Source organism: Pipistrellus hanaki (genome assembly GCF_964339955.1).
Source record: "Pipistrellus hanaki genome assembly, chromosome: 1".
In the NCBI taxonomy this organism is placed as follows: domain Eukaryota; kingdom Metazoa; phylum Chordata; class Mammalia; order Chiroptera; family Vespertilionidae; genus Pipistrellus; species Pipistrellus hanaki.
The window spans coordinates 111556646-111581441 of NC_140503.1; the positions used below are offsets into that span (position 1 = coordinate 111556646).

Consider the following 24796-nt stretch of genomic DNA (forward strand, 5'->3'; position numbering starts at 1 on the left):
CGTGCCTCCCTACCTCTGCACTTCCGCAGCTCCTCTGAGTCTCAGTGTGCTTTTCTCTTTCCTTCTAGTTGTAGAGTTTCCACTCAGCCAGCCTTCCTGTGGTTCTGGATGATGTCCGTTTTGTCTGTTAGTTGTAGTTTTGAAGTGTTTGTGTGAGGCAGCAAGTTTGGGTGTTTACCTATGCCTCCATCTTGGTCTAACCATTTCTTATTTGTGACCTCTGTTGGATCAAGTATGCTTGGCTTTTAGGACACACTGTTCCTTCCTTAATTTGAGGAATGCCAGTTATTGAATCCCCATTATCTAAGGTTTCTTTGTTTCATTGGAGTCTGATCAACTTCGTTTTGCTCTTCTTTTGAGTAGGCGAGAACGGAGGTTCAAGTGTTTCCTGATTGCCTCTACCTAGTGGTGTTTTTTATTCTGTATCTGTTCTGCATAGCTTCTATAGTCAGAGAAAATCCTGGATGACTTTCCCCTATTGTCCTTTTCTGTTCCACCAACCACACTAAAGCTGAAACCAGACAACCAACAACCAATTAATCGGTCCTGGCAGCCTGTCATTAATTGAGCCAATACAGCAGAGACAGGATTGAATAATAAATGACCATTTATTCCAATAAAGCCTACAGTATGGAAGAGCAGCAGGTCAGCCACGAAAATCAGCTCTGTACCTTCCCCCTCAATTCTTAGTGCTATTAAGTAGATGTTTTGGTGAATGCCCTTCCCCCACCTGAGGATATGTTTAGAGAGAGAGAGAGAGAGAGAGAGAGAGAGAGAGAGAGAGAGAGAAAGTCCCTGGACCTGAAATTTTTTGGTTTATGGGACAACACTGAGTTGTGAGCTACAAGTTATCCAGTGTTATTATGAACCAATTAAACCTTTTAACTAGAATGTTATTATGGAAAGCAAACAAGTTTTTCTGTACCAAAGCCTGATAAAGTTTGATTTCACATTGAATTATAGGTTCTTCTGGGCTCCTGCTGAAGATCTGTCCTGAAAACTGTGATTAAGTAAAATTTTTGATAGAAGAAATTTGTTGATTCTGTTTATCAAGATGATTACAACACCTTCAAAACATCCAGAAACTCACTTGTCCTCAGAGACATCTTCTCAAAGGAGAAATATGCCCATTCATGCAGTCTTTTTTGACAGCATTCCTTCAGGGACACTTACTCCTGTAAAAGATTTGCTGAAATATCAGAACTCCTTTCTAAAACTGAATGACCAGAAAAAGAATCAACTCTCAGAAATGAAATTTTTTCAAGATAAAAATGTATTTCATTCTACCATGCTAGCAGAGCCTAGCACCTCTAACAGTCTTCTTAATATTGATATCAGTGCTATAAAGCCCAATAAGGATGGATTAAAAAATAAAGCAAACTATGAATCACCAGGAAAAATATATCAAAGAATGAAAGAGAAGTTAATGTGTACTAAACAAGAACAAGCATCACCAAAAAGTGAAAGTAACAAAATTTTTATGCATAATGGAGCTGAGAAAAGAGTATTGCAGCATACCTACCTCTATGAGGAAAAGGAAAACAACAAATCACTTAAATCAGAAAACAGCTTATTAAGAGGTTAGTTATATTATGTGTTGGTTAAAAAGCTATAATGTGTTATTTATTTACACCCTAAACAAAATGGACAAAAATCCCTGCCCTTTTGTAGCTAACTCACACTCAGGTGGTGGGGATTAGATACAGTAGATAATTTTTGTGATACAGTAGAAGTGGAAAGAAATATGTAGCAGAGTAAGGATAATAGGGAGAGTTAGAGTAGGTTGAAATTTTCAGTGGGATAGTCAGGATATGCTTCCAAGAGAATGACATTTCTGCTGAAAAACTGAAGAATGTGATAGATACAGATAGGTATCTTGGAGAATGGGGAAGGATGATCCAGACAGGTAATAGCTGGTACAAATGCCCTGAAATTCTGTTATTTCAGGAGTGTGCCTCACAAGTTCAAGGACTAGCATGAGTTTAATGTATCATGGAATGAAAGTACAGAGCTGGGGAAGTGTGGATAAATAAGAGGGTCAGATCATGTATAATAGAACCTTAATAGGTGAAGGTAAGATTTTTCGGCTTTTATTGTGAGCAAAATAGGGAACCATTGGGAGGTTTTAAGTAGAGGGATGATAAGATCTGACTTTTGTCTTTATTTAAAAAATATATTTTATTGATTTTTTTAAATTTTATTCTTTTTATAGAGAGGAAGGGAGAGAGATAGTTAGAAACATCGATGAGAGAGAAATATCCATCAGCTGCCTCCTGCATACCCCCTACCGGAGTGGAGATATGCCCGCAAGATACATGCCCTTGACCGGAATCAAACCTGGGACCCTTCAGTCCCCAAGCCAACACTATCCATTGAGCCAAACCGGTTTCAGCAGGATCTCATTTTTTTCATGTGAATTTTCATGTCTTTTAAAAATGTGTGTGTACATGTGAAAAAAATTAGTTGTAATTAAAGGGCATAGTCCAGGTGAGAAAAATATATTTGGGAACTACTAGTACCTAAATGGTTTTTAAAACTATGAGATGAGATCATCAAGGATTAAGTGTAGAAAGAAAATATTCAATAATGAGCCCCAAAATTTAGAAGTTAGAATAAATGATAGAAAGCAGTAAAGGCCACTTAGAAGAAAAGGAAGAAGAAAAATTAAGATTGGTACTTTGGCAGCCAAGACAACAAAACTAATGCTGCAAAATCAGTCAGGTAAAATGAAGGCTGAGATTTGACCATTGGGTTTAAGAATGTGGAGGTCATTGGAGACGTTGATTAGAGCAGTTTTGGTGGAATAATGGAAGCCAAAACATGATACAAAAGGGTTTAAGAGAGAGTAGAGACAGAAGTTGATAGTGGTGAATGTAGACAACTCTTTTTGTGAGGAGCTAAGAAATGACATTAAAAGATTTTATTGTTTTTAATGATTGTGAAATAACATTTTTGTATGCTGTTGGAAATAATCCAGTAAGGAAGGAAAGACTTAGATAAGAAGTCTGATACCCTTCAGAGGCTGAGAAAGAATAAAATCTAAAAGTGGAGATTTGGCAGCTCTAGCTGGTTTGGCTCAATGGCTAGAGCACATGTGTCAAACACAAGGCCCGCGGGCCAAATCCAGCCCGCCAGGCCTTGTAATGTGGCCTGCACCGCGCTGTCATCACTGCACTCCGCTGTCAGTTTATGACATTGTCAGTTTATGACTGTTCAGTAAACCATTCGGCCCGCGATTTAGGCTGGATTTTAGATTTTGGCCCCTTCTCTGATTGAGTTCGACACCCCTAGGCTAGAGCATCAGTCTGTGGATTGAAGGGTCCCAGGTTCAGTTCTGGTCAAGGGTGCATTCCTCAGTTGCAGGCTCAATCCCTGGTCCCTGTCAGGATGTGTACTGGAGACAATCAATTGATGTGTCTCTCATGTGCATGTTTCTCTATCTCTCCCCTTCCCTTCCACTCTCTAAAAGACCAATGAAAAAAATATCCTCGGGTGAGGATTAACACACACAATAATAATAATAATAATAATAATAATAATAATAATAGTAATAATAATAATAAATGTGGAGATTTAGGAACATAAACAGATCATCAATCAAACAGGAAGGTAGGCAGTATTGTATTAATTTGAGGAGGTATGGAAATTTGAATAGTGTAAGAGACTGGAAGAGTGAATGGTCTAGGCTTAAATTTAATTTTCTGGGCAACATTAAGAACCTAGCTGAGATATATGGACATGGATTTAAATAAGACCAATCAGTATGATTGTGAGTATTCCTCTTGCCCTATTAGCTGTATAGGTACTGGTGGGGAATAGTCAAGGAGTTGGATTTTAACAGATTATAATTTTGCTAAATAGGATGAAGTGAGAGAAAGACAAAGTAGTTGGGGTATCCCTTTCAGCCAACGATATGGTAGATGCTCATTTAATAGACTTGGAAATGGAACTTACAAAGAGGTTTTATCTATCCTATGTCTACAGATAATAAGTGATGGGCTGAGAATTAAATATAAATATCTGTTTGAAAGCCCACAGTCTTAACTACTACATAGTAGATAATGGGTGCATTTTTGTGTTTCAAAGACAGTGATATATTTTGACACAGAAAGAGTTCTCTATGTGAGTTTAGGCTGGTGGTGGGTGAGTACACAAAATAGTCTGTTTCTCATACAGCCTGAGAAAAGGGAGAAGCAAGTGAAATAAGCACATTAAAGCACATTTTATATGTAATTTGGAATTAGAGGAAGAGAAAGTAACTCACTGCTTTGAGAATCTGATCACTCTTTTCCCAGAAAAGACACATATATACAAACACAAATTTTTTATGTAGTTTCAGAGACCCTCTGCATGGATGTTGGACTCTCAAATGACCCAGGTTATAAACAGCATGTTATATTTGATCACATTATCTGCTTTTCTTTACTACATTGCCCTGCTATTTCTGTAGAACAAGTAAAATAGAAATTTGTCCGTTTATACCATGTCATTATAATAAAATCTATAGCTCACCTGGCGTGGCTCCGTGGTTGAGCATTGACCTATGAACCAGGAGGTCATGATTCAATTCCCGGTCAGGGCACATGCCCAGGTTGCAGGCTCAATCCACAGCGTGGCGTGTACAAGAGGCAGTCAATCAGTGAATCTCTCTCAACATTGATGCTTCTTTTTTATTTTATTTTGTTAGAGGGAAAGACAGAAACATCAATGTGAGAGAAACATCGATTGGTTTCCTCCTGCACATACTCCACCCAGGGCCCTGGCCAGGGAAGAGCCTGCAACCAAACTGGGTGCCCTTGACCAGAATCGAACCCTGGACCCTTTGGTCCACAGGCTGATGTTCTATCCACTGAGCCAAACCAGGTAGGGCTCATTGATCTTTCTATCTCTCTCTCTCCCTCTGCTTTCCTTTCTGAAATAATTTAAAAATTGTAAGAGAAATAAAATCTTCATGTTATGATTCTAAGGCCAAAGTCACACATTTATTTTTTATTTTTTTTAAATATATATTTTATTGATTTTTTACAGAGAGGAAGAGAGAGGGATAGAGAGTTAGAAACATCGGTGAGAGAGAATCATCGATTAGCTGCCTCTTGCACACCCCCCACTGAGGATGTGCCCGCAACCAAGGTGTGTGCCCTTGACCGGAATCGAACCCGGGACCCCTCAGTCCGCAAGCCAACGCTCTATCCATTGAGCCAAACCGGTTTCGGCCAAAGTCGCACATTTAAAGCACATTCACTCCTGATTTTTTTCAAGTATGATATTTGAAATTAAACATAAAATAATTTAGTTAAATGCTAGGAGGTACAGCAGAATAAAATGTTAGCAATACTCAAAGATCTTATCGTTTAAGCCTACCAGATTTGTGCATTTGAAGATTGCTAAAAGAGCTGTCAAAGGGGTATAAATTATTATTGAGCTTGCTATTGAGTCTCAACATTTTGATTTTTAAAACATAAGTTACAACTCGTCAACTATTCTTTCATAATTTAGAAATTTACAGCAGTCAGAAGCAGACTTTTCAAAACTGGATGGTACTTCATATATTATATATAACTGATTTTATTCCAGATTTCTAGGCTTCTAAGTTCAGTAGTATATTTTTGTCTAAAACTGGCAAGATGTAACATGAAATTTTAAAAAATGCTTTCTCAGCCTGCCAGTGTGATTCATTGATTGAGTGTAGACCCATGTGGCCCGGTCAGAGTTATGGGCTCTACCCCGGTAGGTGGAGTGCAGGAGGCAGCCAATCAATGTTTCTCTGTCATCATCTATGTTTCTATCTCCCTTTCTCCCTAAAAATCAACTTAAAAAGCATGTATTTTAAAATATATATATTTTATTGGTTTGTTTGTTTTTTACTGAGAGGAAGGGAGAGGGATAGAGAGTCAGGCGAAACATTGATCAACTGCCTCCTGGACACCTCCCACTGAGGATGTGCCCACAACCAAAGTACATGCCCTTGACTGGAATCGAACCTGGGACCTTTCAGTCTACAGGCTGACACTATAACCACTGAGCCAACCTGTTAGGGCTAAAAAGCATATGTTTTTTTAAGGATTGAAAGGAGGTTTTATGGGCCCAGCACGCTTCCGCTGTGCGACTCTGCTCCCTGAAAGGAGGTTTTAAAAAAATTGTCAGCATAATGTATGTATAGAAAATGGGTTTGAAAAGGCATGAGAAAATAATGAAGGAAGAAACTTATGTAACTAATAATATGTTATAAAAAGTCTATGTGCCTGTATTTGGTCATTATTAAACCTACGTCTTTATTTAAATAGTTTTAAAAGGCATTTTTTCTTCTCAGTGACTAACACATCTCAACTTCTTTCTTCAAAAAAAAATCTCAACCTCAGCCCAAGAAGTTCCTCTAGAACTATCAAATATTTTACTCCCAGTCAAGCCAAAGATTCAATGTCAACAAGTAAAGAAAGCGCCTCTGCACAATTTAACTTACGGTAAAGTGCTATTGGTTTTATTTTTTGGTTTGTTATTTGAGTGCATTGTTAAATGTTCTAGATAATTATTTTCCCAGTGTAGGCAATAAGCTTTAACTGTGGATGAAAGAGCTATACTAATAAAAGCCTATGTGTCCATCATGCCATCACACTGTGATGCCCTCACGCCGTCACACCATAACGATCCATCACCAGGAGGCTTTGTGCACAGTGGGCATGCGTGCATGTGTATAGAGCCACAGAGGTGAGTTTTGGGGTCCTGGCAGCTCCACATAGCAAGGCTGAGGATCCCAGCACTCCACCTCCATGCAATGGAGCCATGGAGGCTAGACCCCTGACATGGGGTCTCCTGGCTCACGCCTATTCTTTGGGGCAATCCATTGAGAAGCCCTAGTTGGATGGGCAGTGCCTACCCCTTTGGGGAGATCGATCATGGGTTTCCGCATTGTGAGCGGGCATAGGTCAGGATGGGGACAGCCTTTCCCACTCCCTGAGTGCATGAATTTCATTCGCCAAGCCTCTGGTTAAATCATAAAAGGCAGAAGTAACCAGAAACACTGGGCTGGAGGGTGGAGTATTCTTAACCTGAAGACGACTTCTTTTTTTTTTTTTCTTTTTTTTTTTTTCTTTTTTTTTTTTAAATCTTTAATCTTTATTGTTCACATTATTATAGTTGTTCTTTTTTACCCCCATAGTTCTCCTCCACCTGGTTTCCCTCCAACCTTCTACCCTTATCCCCCCACTGACCTCATCCATAGGTTTACAGTTTTTTCCCTCCCCTTCACACTCCTTTCCCCCTGAGAATTGTTAGTCCACTCCCTTTCTACATTTTTCTTCTTCTTCTTAAAGAATACCTTTTAGTATTTCATATAATACTGGTTTAGCTTTTTCTTGTCTATGAAGATCTTTATCTGACCTTCAATTCTGAATGATACCTTGGCTGGGTAGAGTAATCTTGGTTGTAGGTTCTTGCTATTCTTCACTTTGAATATTTCTTGCCACTCCTGTCTGGCCTGCATAGTTTCTGTTGAGAAATCAGCGGACAATCATGGGTGCTCCCTTGTAGGTAACTGTTTTCTCTTGCTGCTTTCAATATTCTCTCTTTGTCTTTTGCTCTTGGCATTTTAATTATGATGTGTTTTATTGTGGTCCTCTATGGGTTCCTTTTGTTTGGGATTTTCTGCACTTCCTGGACTTGTAAGTCTATTTCTTTCACCAGGTGGGGGAAGTTTTCTGTCATTATTTCTTCAAATAGATTTTCAATATCTTGGTATCTCTCTTCTTCTGGCATCTACATAATTCTGATGTTGGTATGCTTGAAGTTGTCCCAGAGGCTCCTTACACTATCTTCAGATTTTTGGATTTTTTTTCTTTTTGCTTTTTCAAGTTGGGTGCTTTTTGCTTCTTTGTATTTCAAATCTTTGACTTACTCTTGCGATCCTATCTTCTGCTGTTGGATCTCTGTATATTATTTTTATTTCAGTCAGTGTATGCTTAATTTCTAGTTGGTCCTTTTTCCTATCCTCGAGGGTCTCACTAAATTTATCAGTGGTTTCTAGAAGACTCTTGATTAACCTTATAACCATGGTTTTGAACTCTATATATCCAGTAGTTTGCTTTCCTCCATTACTTTCATTTGTGACCTGTTTCTTTGTCTCTGCATTTTTGCTGCTTCCCTGAGTTGATAGATTAGATTTGTGTGCTAGGTGTGCTATATGGTCCAGTGGTTCAGCCTCCCGTTACCTGAGATGGACACTCTTGGTGCACCCCTTTGTGGGCTGTGTGCATAGTCTTGTAGGTAAGCCTTGATTGTTGTTGGTATCAGTGGGAGGAATTGACCTCCAGGCCAACTGGCTGTGAGGATCAGCTGTGTCTACAATGGGAGAACTTTTGTGCTGGAGAGATCCTTATGGGGCAAGACTTGCTTCAGTGGGCTTTGGTGCTCACTGAGTCTGCCCCCTCAGATCTCCCTTATGGATCTGAGGAGTTGTAATCTGGATGATTCCACTCTGACCCCTGGGTACACTGGCTCTTGGATTTCTAAGGAACTGCTAATTTAGCCTCTGCCTGAGTTCACCCATCAGGAGCTACAGAGACAGAGAGATCTGCAGATTCCTCTTCTTTGTTTGGGGTTTGGAGGTGCCCAGATGAGGCCCAGCTGTGAAGCAATGCAAGCTGCTATAGGGCCTTAGGCCTTCTTTTGGTGGCTCTGGGGCTCTCTGACCAAGTTGCAGTTTGTTAGGTAAGTTTAGATTCCAAAGGGCCAGGCCATTCATATGCAAAGTCTCTGTACACAGCTTAGATGGGGCATGGTCTCAGAATCAACAGTATGGAGCAAACAGCTATGGTTGATCCTCAGCCCTGCGCCTTAAGAGGCTTCTGGGTCTCAGTTTCCCTCTGTAATCTCTGCAAGCACCATTGAGAGGAAGCTGCCCTTAAGTTCCGCCCACTGCCAGACAGTCCAGTTTTTCCCTATATGAGTCTGGGTCCCCAGAGTCTCGCCCAGAACTGGAGTTCAGAGCAGTTGGGAGCTTGTTTTCCTCCCGATTGAAAAAGACAGCCACACACCCAGTTGCCAGCCCTTTCCAAGCACGTGCCTCCCTACCTCTGCACTTAACTTCCGCAGCTCCTCTGAGTCTCAGTGTGCTTTTCTCTTTCCTTCTAGTTGTAGAGTTTCCACTCAGCCAGCCTTCCTGTGTTTCTGGATGATGTCCGTTTTGTCTTTTAGTTGTAGTTTTGAAGTGGTTTTGTGAGGCAGCAAGTTCAGATGTTTACCTGTGCTGCAATCTTGGTTTCTCCTGAAGACATCTTTTTAATATTAAGGTTTAAATTTTCCTGTTTTTCTTTTTATTTCATATGAATCTTCTGAAAATTTCATTTGACTTTTTTTGTTGTTGTTGTTGTTGTTTTGCAGAGCTTCCAATTCTGAACCAAGAACATAAAAATGTTTCAGCTGCAGGAGTCTCCAACAAGGCATTAACTAGAGCTCAGTTGGCAAAACAAATTTTTTCAAAGGAGAATACAGTTTCAACCACTAAGTTCAAAGAGAACACACTTGTTTTAGAAAACATTAACGCTACCTATGAAAAATTCCAAAATACTACTGCTGAAACTCTCAATACTAACTGTGTTTCTCTTAAAAATGACAGTCAATTAATTTCTGATAATGAGGTCAGAATAAAAGGGACTTCACAACAAGAAATTAAGGGAAGAAATGAGAAAACAGTGTCCAGAGAAACTGTTCTTCCAGGTTCTATAAATGACACATGTAAAATTGTGCTTGCAACTCCAGGGTTTAATGTAACAATGCCTCAGGAATCAAAAAGATACACTTCAAAGCTTCTTCCAAGTATATGCCAAACTACTACAAATGGAGTTAAAAATAATAAGGTAGGAAAACTTTTAAGACAGATATGTATTTTTGTTTTTATCCCCATTCTTTAAGAACTTATACTTACGTTCTCTCTTTACTACTATTTTTTTTTAATTGATTTTTTACAGAGAGGAAGAGAGAGGGACAGAGAGTCAGAAACACCGATCAGCTGCCTCCTGCACACCCCCACCGGGGATGTGCCCGCAACCAAGGCATATGCCCCTGACCGGAATCGAACCTGGGACCTTTGAGTCCACAGGCTGACGCTCTATCCACTAAGCCAAACCGGTATTGGCTCTTTACTACTATTTAATGCAGAGGCAGTGGGTTGAAAGCAAGGCCCAGGTGTTAAGTCTTACCGTGCTTGATTATTAGTTGCATAGCCTTCAACAATTTACTTACTCCCTGTGGGGATGAACTCTAATTTTATTCCTGTTTTTACACCCACCCACCCCCGATTCTTGGGGTACTATTAATAACAAGAGAAAGGAATTATGTATAGCACCTAAAGATTTGAGAATTTTTTCTTTTGTAAAGTAACAGGGATCAATAAAAGACTTCAGACATCAAACTATGTTACATTAGGACATTTGCTGGAGAAACTGGAATGGAACAATAAGTTCAAAGAGAAAACTGAAAGGTTAAGTTTATAGTTATTAAAGGTTTGTCCACTAATTTTTAACAGGATGATGGTGGGCATTTTCCAAACAGAAGCCAGGGTCTTTGTGAAGTTTTCAATTTCTACCTAACCTTAAAATATTAAATTCTGCCATTCTCTGCTCAAAATTTTCTAGTAATTTCTTATTTCAAGAGAAAACACTAAACCTTTATGTGATTTACAGAATTGTACATAATTCAATTCCTGGAGATAATCAGCCTCATCATATAGAGCTCAACAAATATTTGCTGAATGAATATTTTGATATTCTATATAAGCAATATAGTTTGGGGTTCTAAAGCCAGAATTTCAATTTTGTAACCTATCTGTGCCACTAACTAGCTAGCTATGTGTGACATGGCAAGTTATTTATATTCCTAAACTAGACCTTACAGAGTTTCTTTATCTATAAAATGAAGTTAATAATATCTCCCAGTGCTAGGAGGATAATCTGAATCAATGCATCTAAAATGCTTGGGACAATATCTAGTGTTAACTTTTATTTTTCCTAGCATCTGACTTATTTGATGTACGTGTTTCAAGTAGTTCCCAATGTGGAATTAGAATTTTATTGCCTCTTCCCCAAATCCTACCTATAATTTTTTAAATGAACATAAATGTGACGTATAGTAACTAACAGCATTGTTCCATTTTTAACATGACTCAACATAAAGTACCACTGGAGAATGTCTTTATGTATAAACTTATAATTTTATATATAAAGTAAATGACTTGTTAAATTAGTCATTGTTATGACCTTGGGCTACATATCTCATCAGAATTAGATCAATGTTAAATTGTTATATAATAGAAACAATTTCCTACCACTGGTGTTCACAGAAATTTTCCTTATGATAGAATTTTACTTGACCTAAAATAAGGAATTCTCTGCTATTCAGATATTTACTTTGAAATAAAATGCTGTTAAATATAGATTCCTACCAATTACTTTTATAGTTTATAAGAAACTGAATGCAACTTCAAATCAACTTTGTAAAGAAAAAAATATGTGCTGTGAGTTTTTAGGAATAAGAGTGATGTGACATATATGTATATGACACAACTAACCCCTTTTGTCCAAGTTATTGGGATTTTGGTGGGACTTAATGTTTTAATGACTATTGTAGGTTTTTAGGTCATTCCTCCTCCCCTCTCCCGCCACCTCTGGAGGGGTTGAGATACTAAATAATAAGAATATTTAAAGTATAATTGGTTCTGGATTGAAAAGAAACTATGCAATAAGATTTCAGCGCAGTGTTTCTCACCATCTTTTCTATTTTGTTTGCTATTTAAAATAGAGTATGATTTTTATATAGATGAGCACTAAGGAATCATTTGGATAACTTATGAGTTTTTCTTTTAATTTAATAGTTAATTGATTTTGTAATGCTTTATACTTCAAATAATGCATAAAATATATACTTTATTTTATATTTAATTAGGTAGTCCAGCTACAGGAATGGATGATTAAAATAATCAACAATAATACTGCTATATGCGTAGAAGGAAAATTGATGTAAGTATAACATTTGAATGTTCATATATATATATTACCATTGATTTCAGAGAGGAAGGGAAAGGGAGAGAGACAGAAAGCATCAATGATAGATAATCATCAATCAGTTGCCTCCTGCACATACCCCACTGGGAATGGAACCCATAGCCCAACTGGGAATTGAACCACAACGGCTTCCTTGTTCATAGATCAATACCCAACCACTGTCATCACAAGATTGCTGCTTGCACAGTGAAGGTGGGGCCCAGCAGCTGCTCCGCACCGTGATGCCTGGGGGTCCTGCGGCTACACGCATTGTGGAGTAAGCCAGTCTCATCATCTCCACTGCCTTGCGCAGAGGAGGTGGTTCGAGGCAGGCAAGGGCAGTTGTGAGCGATCAGGCCTGCAGGGGATGTCAGTTGGGGGTGATCAGGCCGGCAGGGGAGGTCAGTTGTGGGTTATCAGGCTGGCAAGGGAGGTAAGTTGGGGGTGATCAGTCTGGCAGGGGAGCAATTAGGGGTGATCAGGCTGACAGGCAGAAACAGGGGCAGGCCGGCAGGCAAGTGGTTAGGAGCCAGCGATCCCAGATTGTGAGAGGGATCGGGCCTAAACTGGCAGTTAGACATCCCCCAAGGGGTCTCAGATTGGAGAGGGTGCAAGCTGGGTTGAGTGACACCCTCTCCTCCATGCATGAATTTCGTGCAACGGGCCTCTATATAATAAAAGCCTAAGCGACCCTTATGGCAGAATGGCCAGAATGACAGGTTGCGGTGATGTGCATTGACACCAGGGGACAGACGCTCAATGCAGGAGCTGCCCCGTGGTGGTCAGTGCGCTCCCAGAAGCTGAGTTCACGGCTGGCAAGCACAGCGGCGGTGGCGGGAGCCTCTCCTGCTGCCGCAACAGCACTAAGGAGCAGTGAGCAGTCGGGCAGTAAGGAGCGAGGCCTCTGATTCGATTATAATATTGTTAATGTAGCTGGAATGCAAATTTTTACTTTCTATTATAATTTGATATACTTACCTATGTCCATTGTGACTCCTGTGAATATTTTGGCCTTAACTAAGCTATTTTTTTTCTCCTAGGGATGTCACTAATATCTATTGGCACAGTAATGCAATTGTAGAACGGATTGAACACAACAAACTTAAGACATTATCAGGCAACATTTATATATTAAAAGGGATGATAGACCGAATTTCCATGAAAGAAGCAGGTAATGAGTCATTATTAATTGACAAGTCATTTTAATAAGTGAATTAATTAACCATATTTCTAATACTAATATAATTTTTTACTTTTAATTAGGGATTTTAAAATTGAATCAGTCAAAACTAAAAATTAAAAACAGAATTGACCACATTATGTAAAATTATTTGACAGTTTATTTATTCATTGTTTTAATTAAGTTCCTTATTTGGGGAGAATTCCTTTATAAGACTATAAGAATTGCTTTATAAGAACAAAGAGAGGACTCCCTAGGTCTTCTCTTTGTTGAACCTGCCCTGTACAACCCCAGTCTTGGTATAATCTTAATTTTCTGCCTGGGGGTGGGGGGGACATCGATGATGAAAATCATTGATCGGCTGCCTGCTGGGGATTGAGCCCACAACCAGGGCATGTGCCCTTGACTGGAATCAAACCTAGGAACCTTCAGTCCAAAGGCCGATGCTCTATTCCCTGAGCCAAACTGGCTAAGGCTACTTCATATTTTTACAAGCATCTGCTCCCTCCTCTTAGGTGAGGGTAGGGGTAGGGGAAGGAGGGTATGACCTGAGCAATAAAAATAATCAGAAAATAACTTTTTTTCATATGTTCTCATTTGTTTGTACCTAGAGCTGATTTATATGGATGAGTAGTCCGTATTTCTGTCTGTGTCAGCCTCTGCATTTGTATTCCAACTCCCATTTTCCCTTTTATTCAAAGATGTCACTGTAGTAATTTTCCCTTCTCCTGTCAAAAACAATCCCTCTCTTCTTTTTTTGAGAACAGTCCTTTTTACCACACTTCTTTTATCTACTCTCAATTATAGCAAAGCAACTCTGAGATTTTGTTATATCTAATTCCTCTTGAGTGTTCCCCCATTTTTTCCGTGAATTCTCTTTAATTGTACTTTAATCCCTAATTCTTCACTGAAGCAGCTCTTATCAAAGTTTCCAGTGATTCTGACATTGCTAAATCCAGTACAAATTTGACATAGTTAATCTTACCTACCTAACTGCCTTGAAACATTAAAAAAAAAAAAAAAAATTTCTTTATTATTGAAAGTGTTACATATGTCTCCTTTTCCCCCCCCATTAGCCCCCACCATGTGCCCCTGTCCCCCCACCCAGGCCTCCATCCCATTGTCTATGTCCATGGGCCATGTCTACAGTATATGCATATCAGATCTTTGATTGATTATCTCCTCCCCTTCCTCCCCTGCCTTCCTGAGATTCCTCACTCTGTTCCATGCTTCCATGTCTCTGGATTCGCTGTTCATCAGTTTATTTAGATACTTAGATTCCACATATGAGTGGGATCATGTGATACCCTGTTTCCCCGAAAATAAGACAGTATCTTATATTAATTTTTGCTCCCAAAGATGCGCTAGGTCTTATTTTCAGGGGATGTCTTATTTTTCCATGAAGAAGAATACGGTACACATTTATTGTTAAATGAAAATAAAGGACATTTATTACATTTATTACATTTACAACTACGGTAGTACAGTAGTTGTCAACACAAACCAGACAAACTGTGAATCCTACAGTATCAAGAATTTACTCATTTATTCAATGACAATCATGTCATCATCTTCTGGAACATCATCATAACAATCCAATTCCTGAATTTCCTGGTGAATTTCTTGTCACTCCATTTCTTTCAGAATCAGTGGACCAAATCTCTCATGTTTAGCAATAGCTCTGTCTTTAAATGAGTACTTCTTGTCAAGGTAGCCTGCTTGCAGTGCATTTGCAATGCAACTGTCAGTGATTTTCTCCCATGAATTCTTCACCCAAGTCACAACTTCTTGCAGTTCAGGTTTCACAAAGTTTCCACGCTGATTTCAATCCATTCTATTTTCAATGTAGTCATTAATTTCCATGCGCAAATTGTCTTTGAATGGCTTGTTTATTGCAATATCAAGAGTGTGGAGGCCGTCATTCCTGCGGGAATCATTATCTGATCTATTTTTGTGTGTGAAGAAATGTCTTCATGTCTTTAGCGCGGTGAGTGCTGGCTGCATCCCAGACTAGCAGACCTCTTTGGCTCCCTTGCATAACAAGCGGCAGCATTAAATCGACCCACCTCCTTATAATTGCTTGTGTGGCCCAGGCTTTTTCAGTTTCAAGAATAAAAATGCCCAAAACACGTCCAATCTTTTCCTTCTTGCCCTTAGAAATGATTAAAGGTTAGTGCCATCCAGACGAATTGCCAAAATACAGGAAACTCGTGCACTTCCATAAGCAGTGGAGGGAATGGACACTAAGGAGGCACTCCACTGTTCAATTGTTGTTTGAGATGATTGGCCCATAAACACTGCAATTTCATCCATAGCAATCATGTTGGAAAGCTTGTATTTAGAGAAGTCAGCATCATCAATAAAGGACTTGAATGCAAGTGCTCGCTTAATAACTTGAGTATTTTCCAACCTAAACAACATTGTAGATCTTCTTAAAGACAGTTCACTTCGCTGAAGGAAATTATCCAGCCAGTGTTGTGATGCTTTGAAGTCTTCGGGGGCTATGTCAAACTGTGGTGCCATTGCAAGGGCAAATTCTTGAATCTGAGTCCTATTCACAACCAAAGCCTTTGCTCTCCTGTCAACAACCCATTCACAGATCAGGTCTTCCAGCTCGGAAAATAATGGTTACCGACCTGATCCACACTTGCACTTTTTAGCATTTCCCTTGTCCACTTGTTCAATGAGGTTACCATACTCTGCTCGCCATTTTCGGACCAATCGAATACTCAACATCTTCTCTTTGCAGAAAGCAATAAGATTTTGGCCCCAAGAGTCTTCCACGATTCCTTTCTTGTACCCCACGGAGTAGCTTTTTCTTTTTGCGCTCATTTCTAGGGGTAAAAAAAAAAAGGAATTGGGGTATCAAGGTGGGGGGAGGGGGATCACTTAAAAATGACAGGGGGGAATCAGAGGGGGGAATCAAAATGGCACAGGAGAATCAAAAGGGGGATTACCATTTTAGTAACCCCTTTTGATCCTCCTGTGTGATTTTGATTGCCCCCTCTGATCCTTCTGTGTCATTTTAAGTGATCCCCCTCCCCCCACCTCTGTGCCACTGAACACCTTCACCAGACATCCCCCCTACCCCTTTATCAGACATTTACCCCCTGGGGCCTACCTGGGGACTGGATCTGGGCTGGAGCAGGGTCTTCCACTGACTGAGAAGCTTCAGTCATCATGAGGGCGGCCGCGAGCATCAGGTAGTGTCACCAGAGACAGACCAGCAATCACCACCTTGGCTCTAATCCTCCTGTCTTCTACATGCATCTGCGAAAGTCTCCTCCTCTCTCCCACCCTGCACTCACCGCTCACTCCAACTTCCCCTCCGCCTCCACACAGCAGTGAGGACTCTGAGTAAAGTCACTGGTTGCTAGATGCCAATCAGTGCGGCCCTAGCGACCAGTTTACGGAAAATTAATTTTCATTCTGAGACGGAGCCTGGGTGGGGGCTTATATTTCACTCAGAAGGAAACCTGTAAGTAGGTCTTATTTTCGGAGGATGATTTATTTTCGGGGAAACATGGTAGTTGTCTTTCTCTGAGTGATTTATTTCACTTACCGTATTTTCCGGCGTATAAGACGACCCCCTAATTTTACAGTTAAAACATAGGTTTAGGCCTATATTCGCTGTATGAGACTAACCCCCACTTCAAAGAAAAGACTGACTTTGCCGTCAAGATCTGCAGGTAATTTTTGTGCAATTTTGGTCTTTTGCCCCCGATTTTCGGTTGACTTTTTTTTTGTTTCAAAAGTCTTCTTATACGCCGGAAAATAGTATGATACTCTCCTGGTCCCTCCATGCTGTTTCAAAGGATAAGCAATTCTTTTTTACTGTTGCATAGTATTCCATGACATAAATGTACCACAGCTTTTTTTTTTTATCAACTTATCTACTGATCGGCACTTATACTGTTTTCAGATCTTAGCTATTGTAAATTGTGCTGCTATAAACATAGGGTGCATACATTATTTCTGATTGTTATTTCAGGTTTCTTTTAGGACATATTCCTAAAAGTGGGATCACTTGGTCAAATGGCAGTTCCATTTTTATTTTTTTCAGGAAACTCCATATTGTTTTCCATAATGGCTACACCAGTCTGCATTCCCACCAGCAGTGTACTAATGAAGGTTCCCTTTTTTCCACATCCTCTCCAGCACTTGTCATTTGTTGATGAAATACTTCACTTGGCTTCTATTAGGTCTAGTAATAATTAATGTCGTTTTTAAATACTTTTTAAAATCGAATGTATTTAAACAATACAACAAAATTTAATCAACAATATAGTTGCCGTTGTTTTCTACTACTTGTGCCCAACGCTCAGGAAGCATTTTAATCTCTCTGTTGTAAAATTCTTGTGATTTTGATGCAAAAAATTCGGTCAATGCATTTTTGAGGCATTCTTCATTATTAAATTTTTTTCCAAGAAGAAAGTTTTGCAAAGAACGAAACAAATGGTAATCGGAAGGGGCAATATCAGGAGAATATGCAGGTTGAGGGAGAACTTCCCATTCCAACTGGCGCAGTTTTTCAGCAGTGATTCTTGCAGTATGCGGTCGTGCGTTATCTTGGTGAAGAATTACGCCCTTCTGATTAATCAGCGCGGGTTCTTTTTCTCTTAAAGCTTGGGCTAACCTTTCCAATTGGGCACTATACACTGCACTTGTAATGGTTTGGTTAGATGGTAAAAGTTCATAATAAAGAATTCCTTTAAAATTCCACCAAACACACAACATCACTTTTTTCGCATGCAAGTCAGGTTTTGGCGTGGGCTGCGGAGCCTCATTTTTGTCCAACCATTGAGGCCTCCTTTTCAAATTAACATACAGCACCCATTCTTCATCTCCGGTAACAATTTGCTCTAAAAACGGCAAACGGTTTTGATGAGAGAGGAGCGAACTGCAAATTGTGACTCTTTGATTACGGTCGTTGTCGGTCAACTCATGAGGAACCCATTTTCCAAACTTTTGGACTTTGCCAAGTGCACGCAATTGATTGGAAATTGTTTTTTGTGAACAATTTAAAGTTGTCGCAAGCTCTTGTTGGGTAATTTGAGGATTTTGCACCAAAAGAGCTTGAAGAGCTTCTTGATCAAAATTGGACACACGGCCTCGACCACTCTTGTCATCTAACGAAAAATTTCCCTCACGAAATTTCTCAAACCAACGCTGGCATTTTCTGGCGCTAACTGCATCTTGACCAAGAGCACTACAGATGTTTTTTGCAGCCTCACTTGCTTTTCTTCCTAATTGGAACTCGTAAAGCATGCAGTGCCGAATATGCTCTTCATCCGCCATCTTCTTAGCCCTAGTTCTGCAACAAAAACCAAACCAAACACAAACTTTTTCAAGCAAAACTTGTTAATTGCACTTCACACGTTCTGTAGATACCACGTGTTTGAAGGTTATGTCAATACAAATCAACGCCAAGCAAGATTTTAAACGAATGTTAAAAACGACATTAATTATTACTAGACCCATAAAATACCATATTCTGATTTTCATGCTATCTCCCTCCCTGTTCTTTCTTTGTTTCTTTACTTGTTTTTCCTTTTCATTGCCTCTTAATGGATAGACTAGGGCTTTTTCTACATTCAGTACTATGCTGATTTCTTTGAGGCTTTAAATATTAATCTACAATATGTGGTGACAAATGACAAATTTATAATATTCTAGCCACTCAACTCACTTTTCATCTGCCCATTTGACATCTCCATTAGGATGTCTACAAGCATCTCAAACTTAATATAGTCATGTATCAATGACAGGGAATCATTATGAAAAAATATTTTTAGGTTGTTTCGTGATGTGAACATTATACATTGTACTTACACAGACATAAATAGTGTAGCCTATTACAGACCAAGGCTGTATAGCATAGCTTATTGGTCCTAGGCTACAAGTCTATCCAGCACATTACTCTACTGAATACTATAGGCAATTGTAATGTAATGATAAGTATTTGTATATTTATATTTGTAGAAAAGTTACAGTAAAGATATGGTATAAAAGATAAAAAATGGTAACCTGTGGAGGTCATTTACCATGAATAGAGCTTACAGGATGAATTGTTCTAGGTGAGTCAGTGAGTGAGTGTTGAGTGACCGTGAAGCTAGGGCATTACTGTACACTACTATAAACTTTATAAACACTGTAAACTTAGGCTACATTAAATTTATAAGAAAATATTTTTCTTCAATAAATTAGCCATAGCTTACTGTAACTTCAACTCTAAACTTTTTAATTTTTTTAACTTTCAGCTCTTTCAATAACTTAATTTAAAACACAAGCACATTATACAGCTGTTTAAAAATCTTATTTTAGCACAGTATGGAGTTTCCTCAAAAAAACTAAAAATGGAACTCCCATCTGACCCCGTGATTCCAATTGTAGGAATATAATCCCAAGAAACTAGAAACACCAATCAAAAAGGATATATGCATCCATTTGTTCATAGCAGCACAATTCTCCATAGCTAAGACTTGGAAACAGCCTAAGTGCCCATCAGCAGATGAGTAGATTAAAAAAACTGGTACATCTACACAATGGAATACTATGCTGCGGTAACAAAGAAGGAATTCTTACATTTTGCAACAGCATGGATGGAACTGGAGAGCATTATTCTAAGCGAAATAAGCCAGTCAAAGAAAGATAAATACCACCATGATCTCACTAATTTGTGGAATATAATAAACAACATAAACTGATGAACAAAAACAGATCCAGAGACAGAAACATCCATGCGAGAAACATTGATCAGCTGCCCCTTGCACACCTCCCACTGGGGATGTGCCCGAAACCAAGGTACATGCCCTTGACCGGAATCAAACCTGGGACCCCACTGCTGGTGGGAATGCAGACTGGTGCAACCACTGTGGAGAACAGTGTGGAGTTTCCTCAAAACTGAAAATGGAACTCTCATTTGACCCAGTAATCCCACTTCTAGGAATATATCCCAAGAAACTAGAAACACCAATCAGAAAGGATATATGCACCCCTATGTTCATAGCGGCACAATCTACAATAGCCAGAATTTGGAAACAGCCTAGGTGCCCGTCAGCAGATGATTGGATCCAAAAACTATGGTACATCTACCCAATGGAATACTATGCTGCCATAAAAAAGAAGGAATTCTCATCATTTGCAGCAACCTGGATGGAATTGGAGAACATCATGCTGAGTGAAATAAGCTAATCAATGAAAGAGAAACACCACATGACCTCACTCATTTATGGATAATAAAGAACATTATAAACTGATGAACCAAAAGATATAGAGACAGTAAAGCAACAAGCAGACTGTCAAATTACAGTGGAGAGGGGAGGGAGATCTGGGGGTGATAATGGATCAACCGAAGGACTTGTATACATGCATATAAGTACAACCAATGGACATAAAACTCTGAGGAGGGAGGGTGTGGGAGGGAGATAGAGGGAAGGGGGCAAAAAAAAATCAATAAAATATATTTAATAAATAAATAAACAAACAAACAAAAAAACCTGGGACCCTTCAGGGCTGATGCTCTGTCTTCTGAGCCAAACCAATTAGGGTCAATACAAATTTTTCAACTTCATTATGATCTAATGGGGCTGCCTTCATATACGCACGCAGCCCATCATTACCCGAAACCTCCTTATGCAGTGCAGGACTGTATATCTAAAACCTTATCATCTCCCTTAAATCTGCTTAATCTACAGACTTCCCCCTCTTTCCACTCTTTCAATGGCTAGCTAAAATCCTTGGAGACATCCTTAAATTCTAGATTCTTTCCCGCACACATTAATATGTCAGTACGTCCTATTGGCATTATCTTCATAATATATCCAGAACCTAGACTTCCGCTGACCATTGTGGTAACCTCTCTTTTGTTCTGAGTCATTGCAGTAACCTCCTAACTGGTCTCCATGTTTCTCCCATTATACTTCCATAGACTCTTCTCACAATAGCAGCTATTACAATCCTATTAAAGTCAATGCCTGTGGCTCCTCTGATCATAGCATTTGCATAGCTTTCTGTCTCACTCAGGGTAAGAGACTAGGTCTGTAAAATGACCCCAAGGCCTTACAATATCCTTGAAGGTTTTCAATGCTATTTCAGTAAGAATATCTCTATCCTTTTTAAAAAAATCTTTATTGTTGAAAGTATTACAGATATCCTCCTTTGTTTGTTTGTTTTTCATATTGTCCGCCTTCATCACTCTTATTTTCTGTGTCCATGGGCTATTCATATGTTTCCTGGTTAATTCACACCCATTCCCACTTTCCCTCTGAAATTCTGTAGTTTTTTCTGACTATCCTTTTTTAAAGTATATATATATTTCAGAGAGGAAGGGAGAGGGAGAGGGAGACAGAAGCGTCAGTGATGAGAGTCATTGATTGGCTGCCTCCTGCAGGATCCAAAGGAATCAAGCCCGCAACCCAGGCATGTGCCCTGACTGAGAATCAACCGTCACCTCCTGGTTCATAGGCCATGACCTCGTGGTTCATAGTTTGACGCTCAACCTCTGAGCCACACCAACTGGGCTTGACTATCCTTTTTAAAGATGCTGTCTGCATGAACACACTGATATTTCTTTTCCCCCTCAACTGCATAATTTTTCTTCATAGTATCAATGTCCATCTAACAAGATATTTTACTTGTTGGTTTGCCTTCTGTTTCACATTAGAAGGCAGTTCCATGAAAGTATGGATTTGGGTTGTTTTGTTAATTGCTGAATGCTTGTATCTTTAACAGTGCCTGCCTGGCACATAGTAAACAATAAGTGTGTGTGTTTGTGTGTGTGTGTGTGTGTGTGTGTGTGTGTATATATATATATATATATATATATATATATATATATATTTTTTTTTTTTTTTTTTTTTAATGAGTTAATGACATGTCTTCAAAATTCTAGGTTTTTAGATAATTTTGTTTGTTTATTATTACATAGGTTATCCATATTATCTCATAAGGAAGTTTATGTTTGGCTTTCCAGAAAATTGGAAAGAGCACATTGATACTTTTCTAGAACAATTAAGGTAAAGTATTCTTTATATAAAAAACAACTTTATTGAGGCATAATTTTCATTTGAAAAATGCATCCATTTTAGGTGAGCTTTTAAAAATGTATACTTATATAACCAATATGCAGTGGGTTACCTAATTTCTTTTTTATGGAAAATAAAACCTTGGACATTTCAAGGAGTCATCCTTATTCCACATTTATGAATCACATAGCTGTTCATGGTACTTTTTTCTTTCATTCATTCCCTCTGTTGGCACTGGGGAAAAACAGGGAGAATTTGGTTAAATCTTGCCCTTAAGGAACTCAGAGGGGATGGAGTGATGTCAGTTAACTAGTCACAAAACAGGAGTTGACAATTTTTTTCTGTAAAGGGTCAGCTAGTAAGTACTTTTATGGGCATGCTCTATCGCAACTGCTTCAACTCTTTGTAGAGGAAAAGCAACATAGTGTCTTAATGAACATGGCTATGTTTCAGTAAACTTTATATTGTACTGAGTTTTTCGTGGGAAAGGGAGTGGAAGCCATGAAAGCTTAAATTATGTAAGATTAAAGATAATCTTTACTATGTTGAAGAACTTTAGCTAAGAGAATTTTCTCTATTTTTTAGTATAGTGTTATTTTAAAGATTAGGTTAGGGTTTGGGCTGAGTTCAAAATTATTGTTAGAGTTACCTTTATGATTAGATATAAGGTTAGGGCTAAAAGTTAGTTACGTTTAGGATTGGTCTTTGGGTTAGGGTTAGTTTAAAAATTAGGTAGGGCTAAGGTTAGTTCTAAGGTTATGTGTAATATTTGGGATTAGGGTTAGGGTGATGGCTCGGTTTAGGGTTAAGTATTAGAATTATTATAGGCTTATTGTTAGGGTTTGTTTTATAATTAGAGTAAGGTTTATGGGTAGCTTTAGTGTAAGGGTTAGGATTAAGTTTAAAATTAGGAACAATGTTAGGATTAGAGTTATGATTAGGGTTGGTATGTTATAGTTAGGGTTAGTGCTATTAGGGTTGAGGTTAGGTCATAGGAGAGTTTCATTTTTTTGTGGGTTTTAGTTTTTTGTTTTCACTTTTCTGGAAACCAACAATAGAGAGAATATAATGTATGTTTTTAGGGCTTGTGAAAAGAAAAAGAAAAAGGCCAGACAAAAACAGAAAAGTAGAAGATTTGTGCCTGACATAGGAAAATCAATGAAAAATGATGCAGGAGTAAACCAAACAGATGGCCCCCAAAAAACCAGCACCATTTATGATCTTGATTGTAACCATTTGGGTATGTTTGCTCTTTTCTTCTCTATTGGTATGGTAGTATATTCTTACATGAGCCCCGCATTGTTTAATTGTTTACAGTGCATAAACAATTGTGTTCTAATTTGGTCCTAAAATTTTTGAGTTTGCACTACTTGAAGAAAAACTACAAAGCAATTAGCATTCAACTTACTTCATTAAATGTTACCTAATTAATCTGATAAATATATCAATGAAAGATAATGGTTCTTTTAGTTTCCTAGACGCAAGGTATTTAGGCTGCTAACCTAACTCAAACCTATATGTTAAATATGCCTAATTTGTACCTAATTTTATGTTCATTATTAGACAATACCAGTTTGTTTTTATGGAGGTAATGGCATGTTTTTTTGAATGACCACTGCTATAAAGGTAGCTGGCAAAACTGTTCTGTGTCACCTCTTTGCCAAAACTATAATTTACTTCATAGCCTTTTCTAGAAAATATAGATGAATAAAAGTTAATTAGAATCTGTTGTATACATTTATGTTGATTCTACCTTGACCTTGTAACAAAGAGCTTTACAGGATTGCTTCTACCAAAGTCATGACACCCTATAAGTCCCCCACTGCACCCCACTTCCCTATGTTCATAGGCCCGCCTTTATAATTTTGCTGATCCTTTCTAGTACAAAGGAATGGATTAAATATGTGGATGACTGCTTGCTCAGGGCTAGCTAAAAGTCACTCTTCTTGTTTCTTCTCAACCTTTCCTCTTTTTTTGAAAAGTTATCCTATTTGCTTGTAAATTTGAAATGTTGCTCATTGTCATTTGCTAGACCATCTTCAGTATCTGGAATCCTGGGGCTATAGCAACTGCTATATACTTTTTTACTCCTAAATTTAAAATTCCTAAAGGTATAGCTCACTTTTATCATTTATTAATCTTCTTTAGTCTTAGATCTTAAGTGTTTTTCAAAAATGTTTAAATTGTGAATGTTACTGGTAAAGTGTTTGAAGAATCAAATGTAAAATGCTAAAATTTGGTAAACTATTTTACATGCTACCTGTGTCCATAATAAAATAATTCAATAAATATTTTTAAAGCACTTTCCATGAACCTTGATCTTTGTTAGCTGCTAGCAATTTAGAAATGAATAGAATGAGATGATGCCTCCCCTTTGGGAAGCTCAGGTTAGGGGCAAATATTAATGGATTTTTTTAGGTATATCATTTTTCTAGTGTGATTTATTAAATCTTTGTTTTGTGAAAATGTTAAGACATTGTGTGTCCTCATATTACATAAGTTATTTTGAGTGGTGGTGGTTTGCGCTGTCTTTTTTTTTTTTTTTTAATGAGAAAACC

General features: G+C 38.5%; 1 protein-coding gene across 4 annotated transcripts in view; it reads left to right on the forward strand.

Annotated features, from left to right (window-relative positions):
- The window catches only part of MIS18BP1 (MIS18 binding protein 1), a 61349-nt gene that overhangs the window by 5387 nt on the left and 31166 nt on the right, over positions 1-24796 (forward strand). For 3 of the 4 annotated variants that reach the window (XM_084884966.1, XM_084884964.1, XM_084884965.1), the window contains exons 2-8: positions 964-1580; positions 6360-6461; positions 9376-9851; positions 11935-12008; positions 13073-13203; positions 22142-22229; positions 23321-23478. In XM_084884966.1, coding sequence (XP_084741092.1) covers positions 1055-1580; positions 6360-6461; positions 9376-9851; positions 11935-12008; positions 13073-13203; positions 22142-22229; positions 23321-23478 — 1555 coding nt within the window. In that variant the 5' untranslated portion in view covers positions 964-1054. The remainder of the gene's footprint in view (positions 1-963; positions 1581-6359; positions 6462-9375; positions 9852-11934; positions 12009-13072; positions 13204-22141; positions 22230-23320; positions 23479-24796) is intronic. The other variant, XM_084884967.1, reaches the window with a different exon arrangement.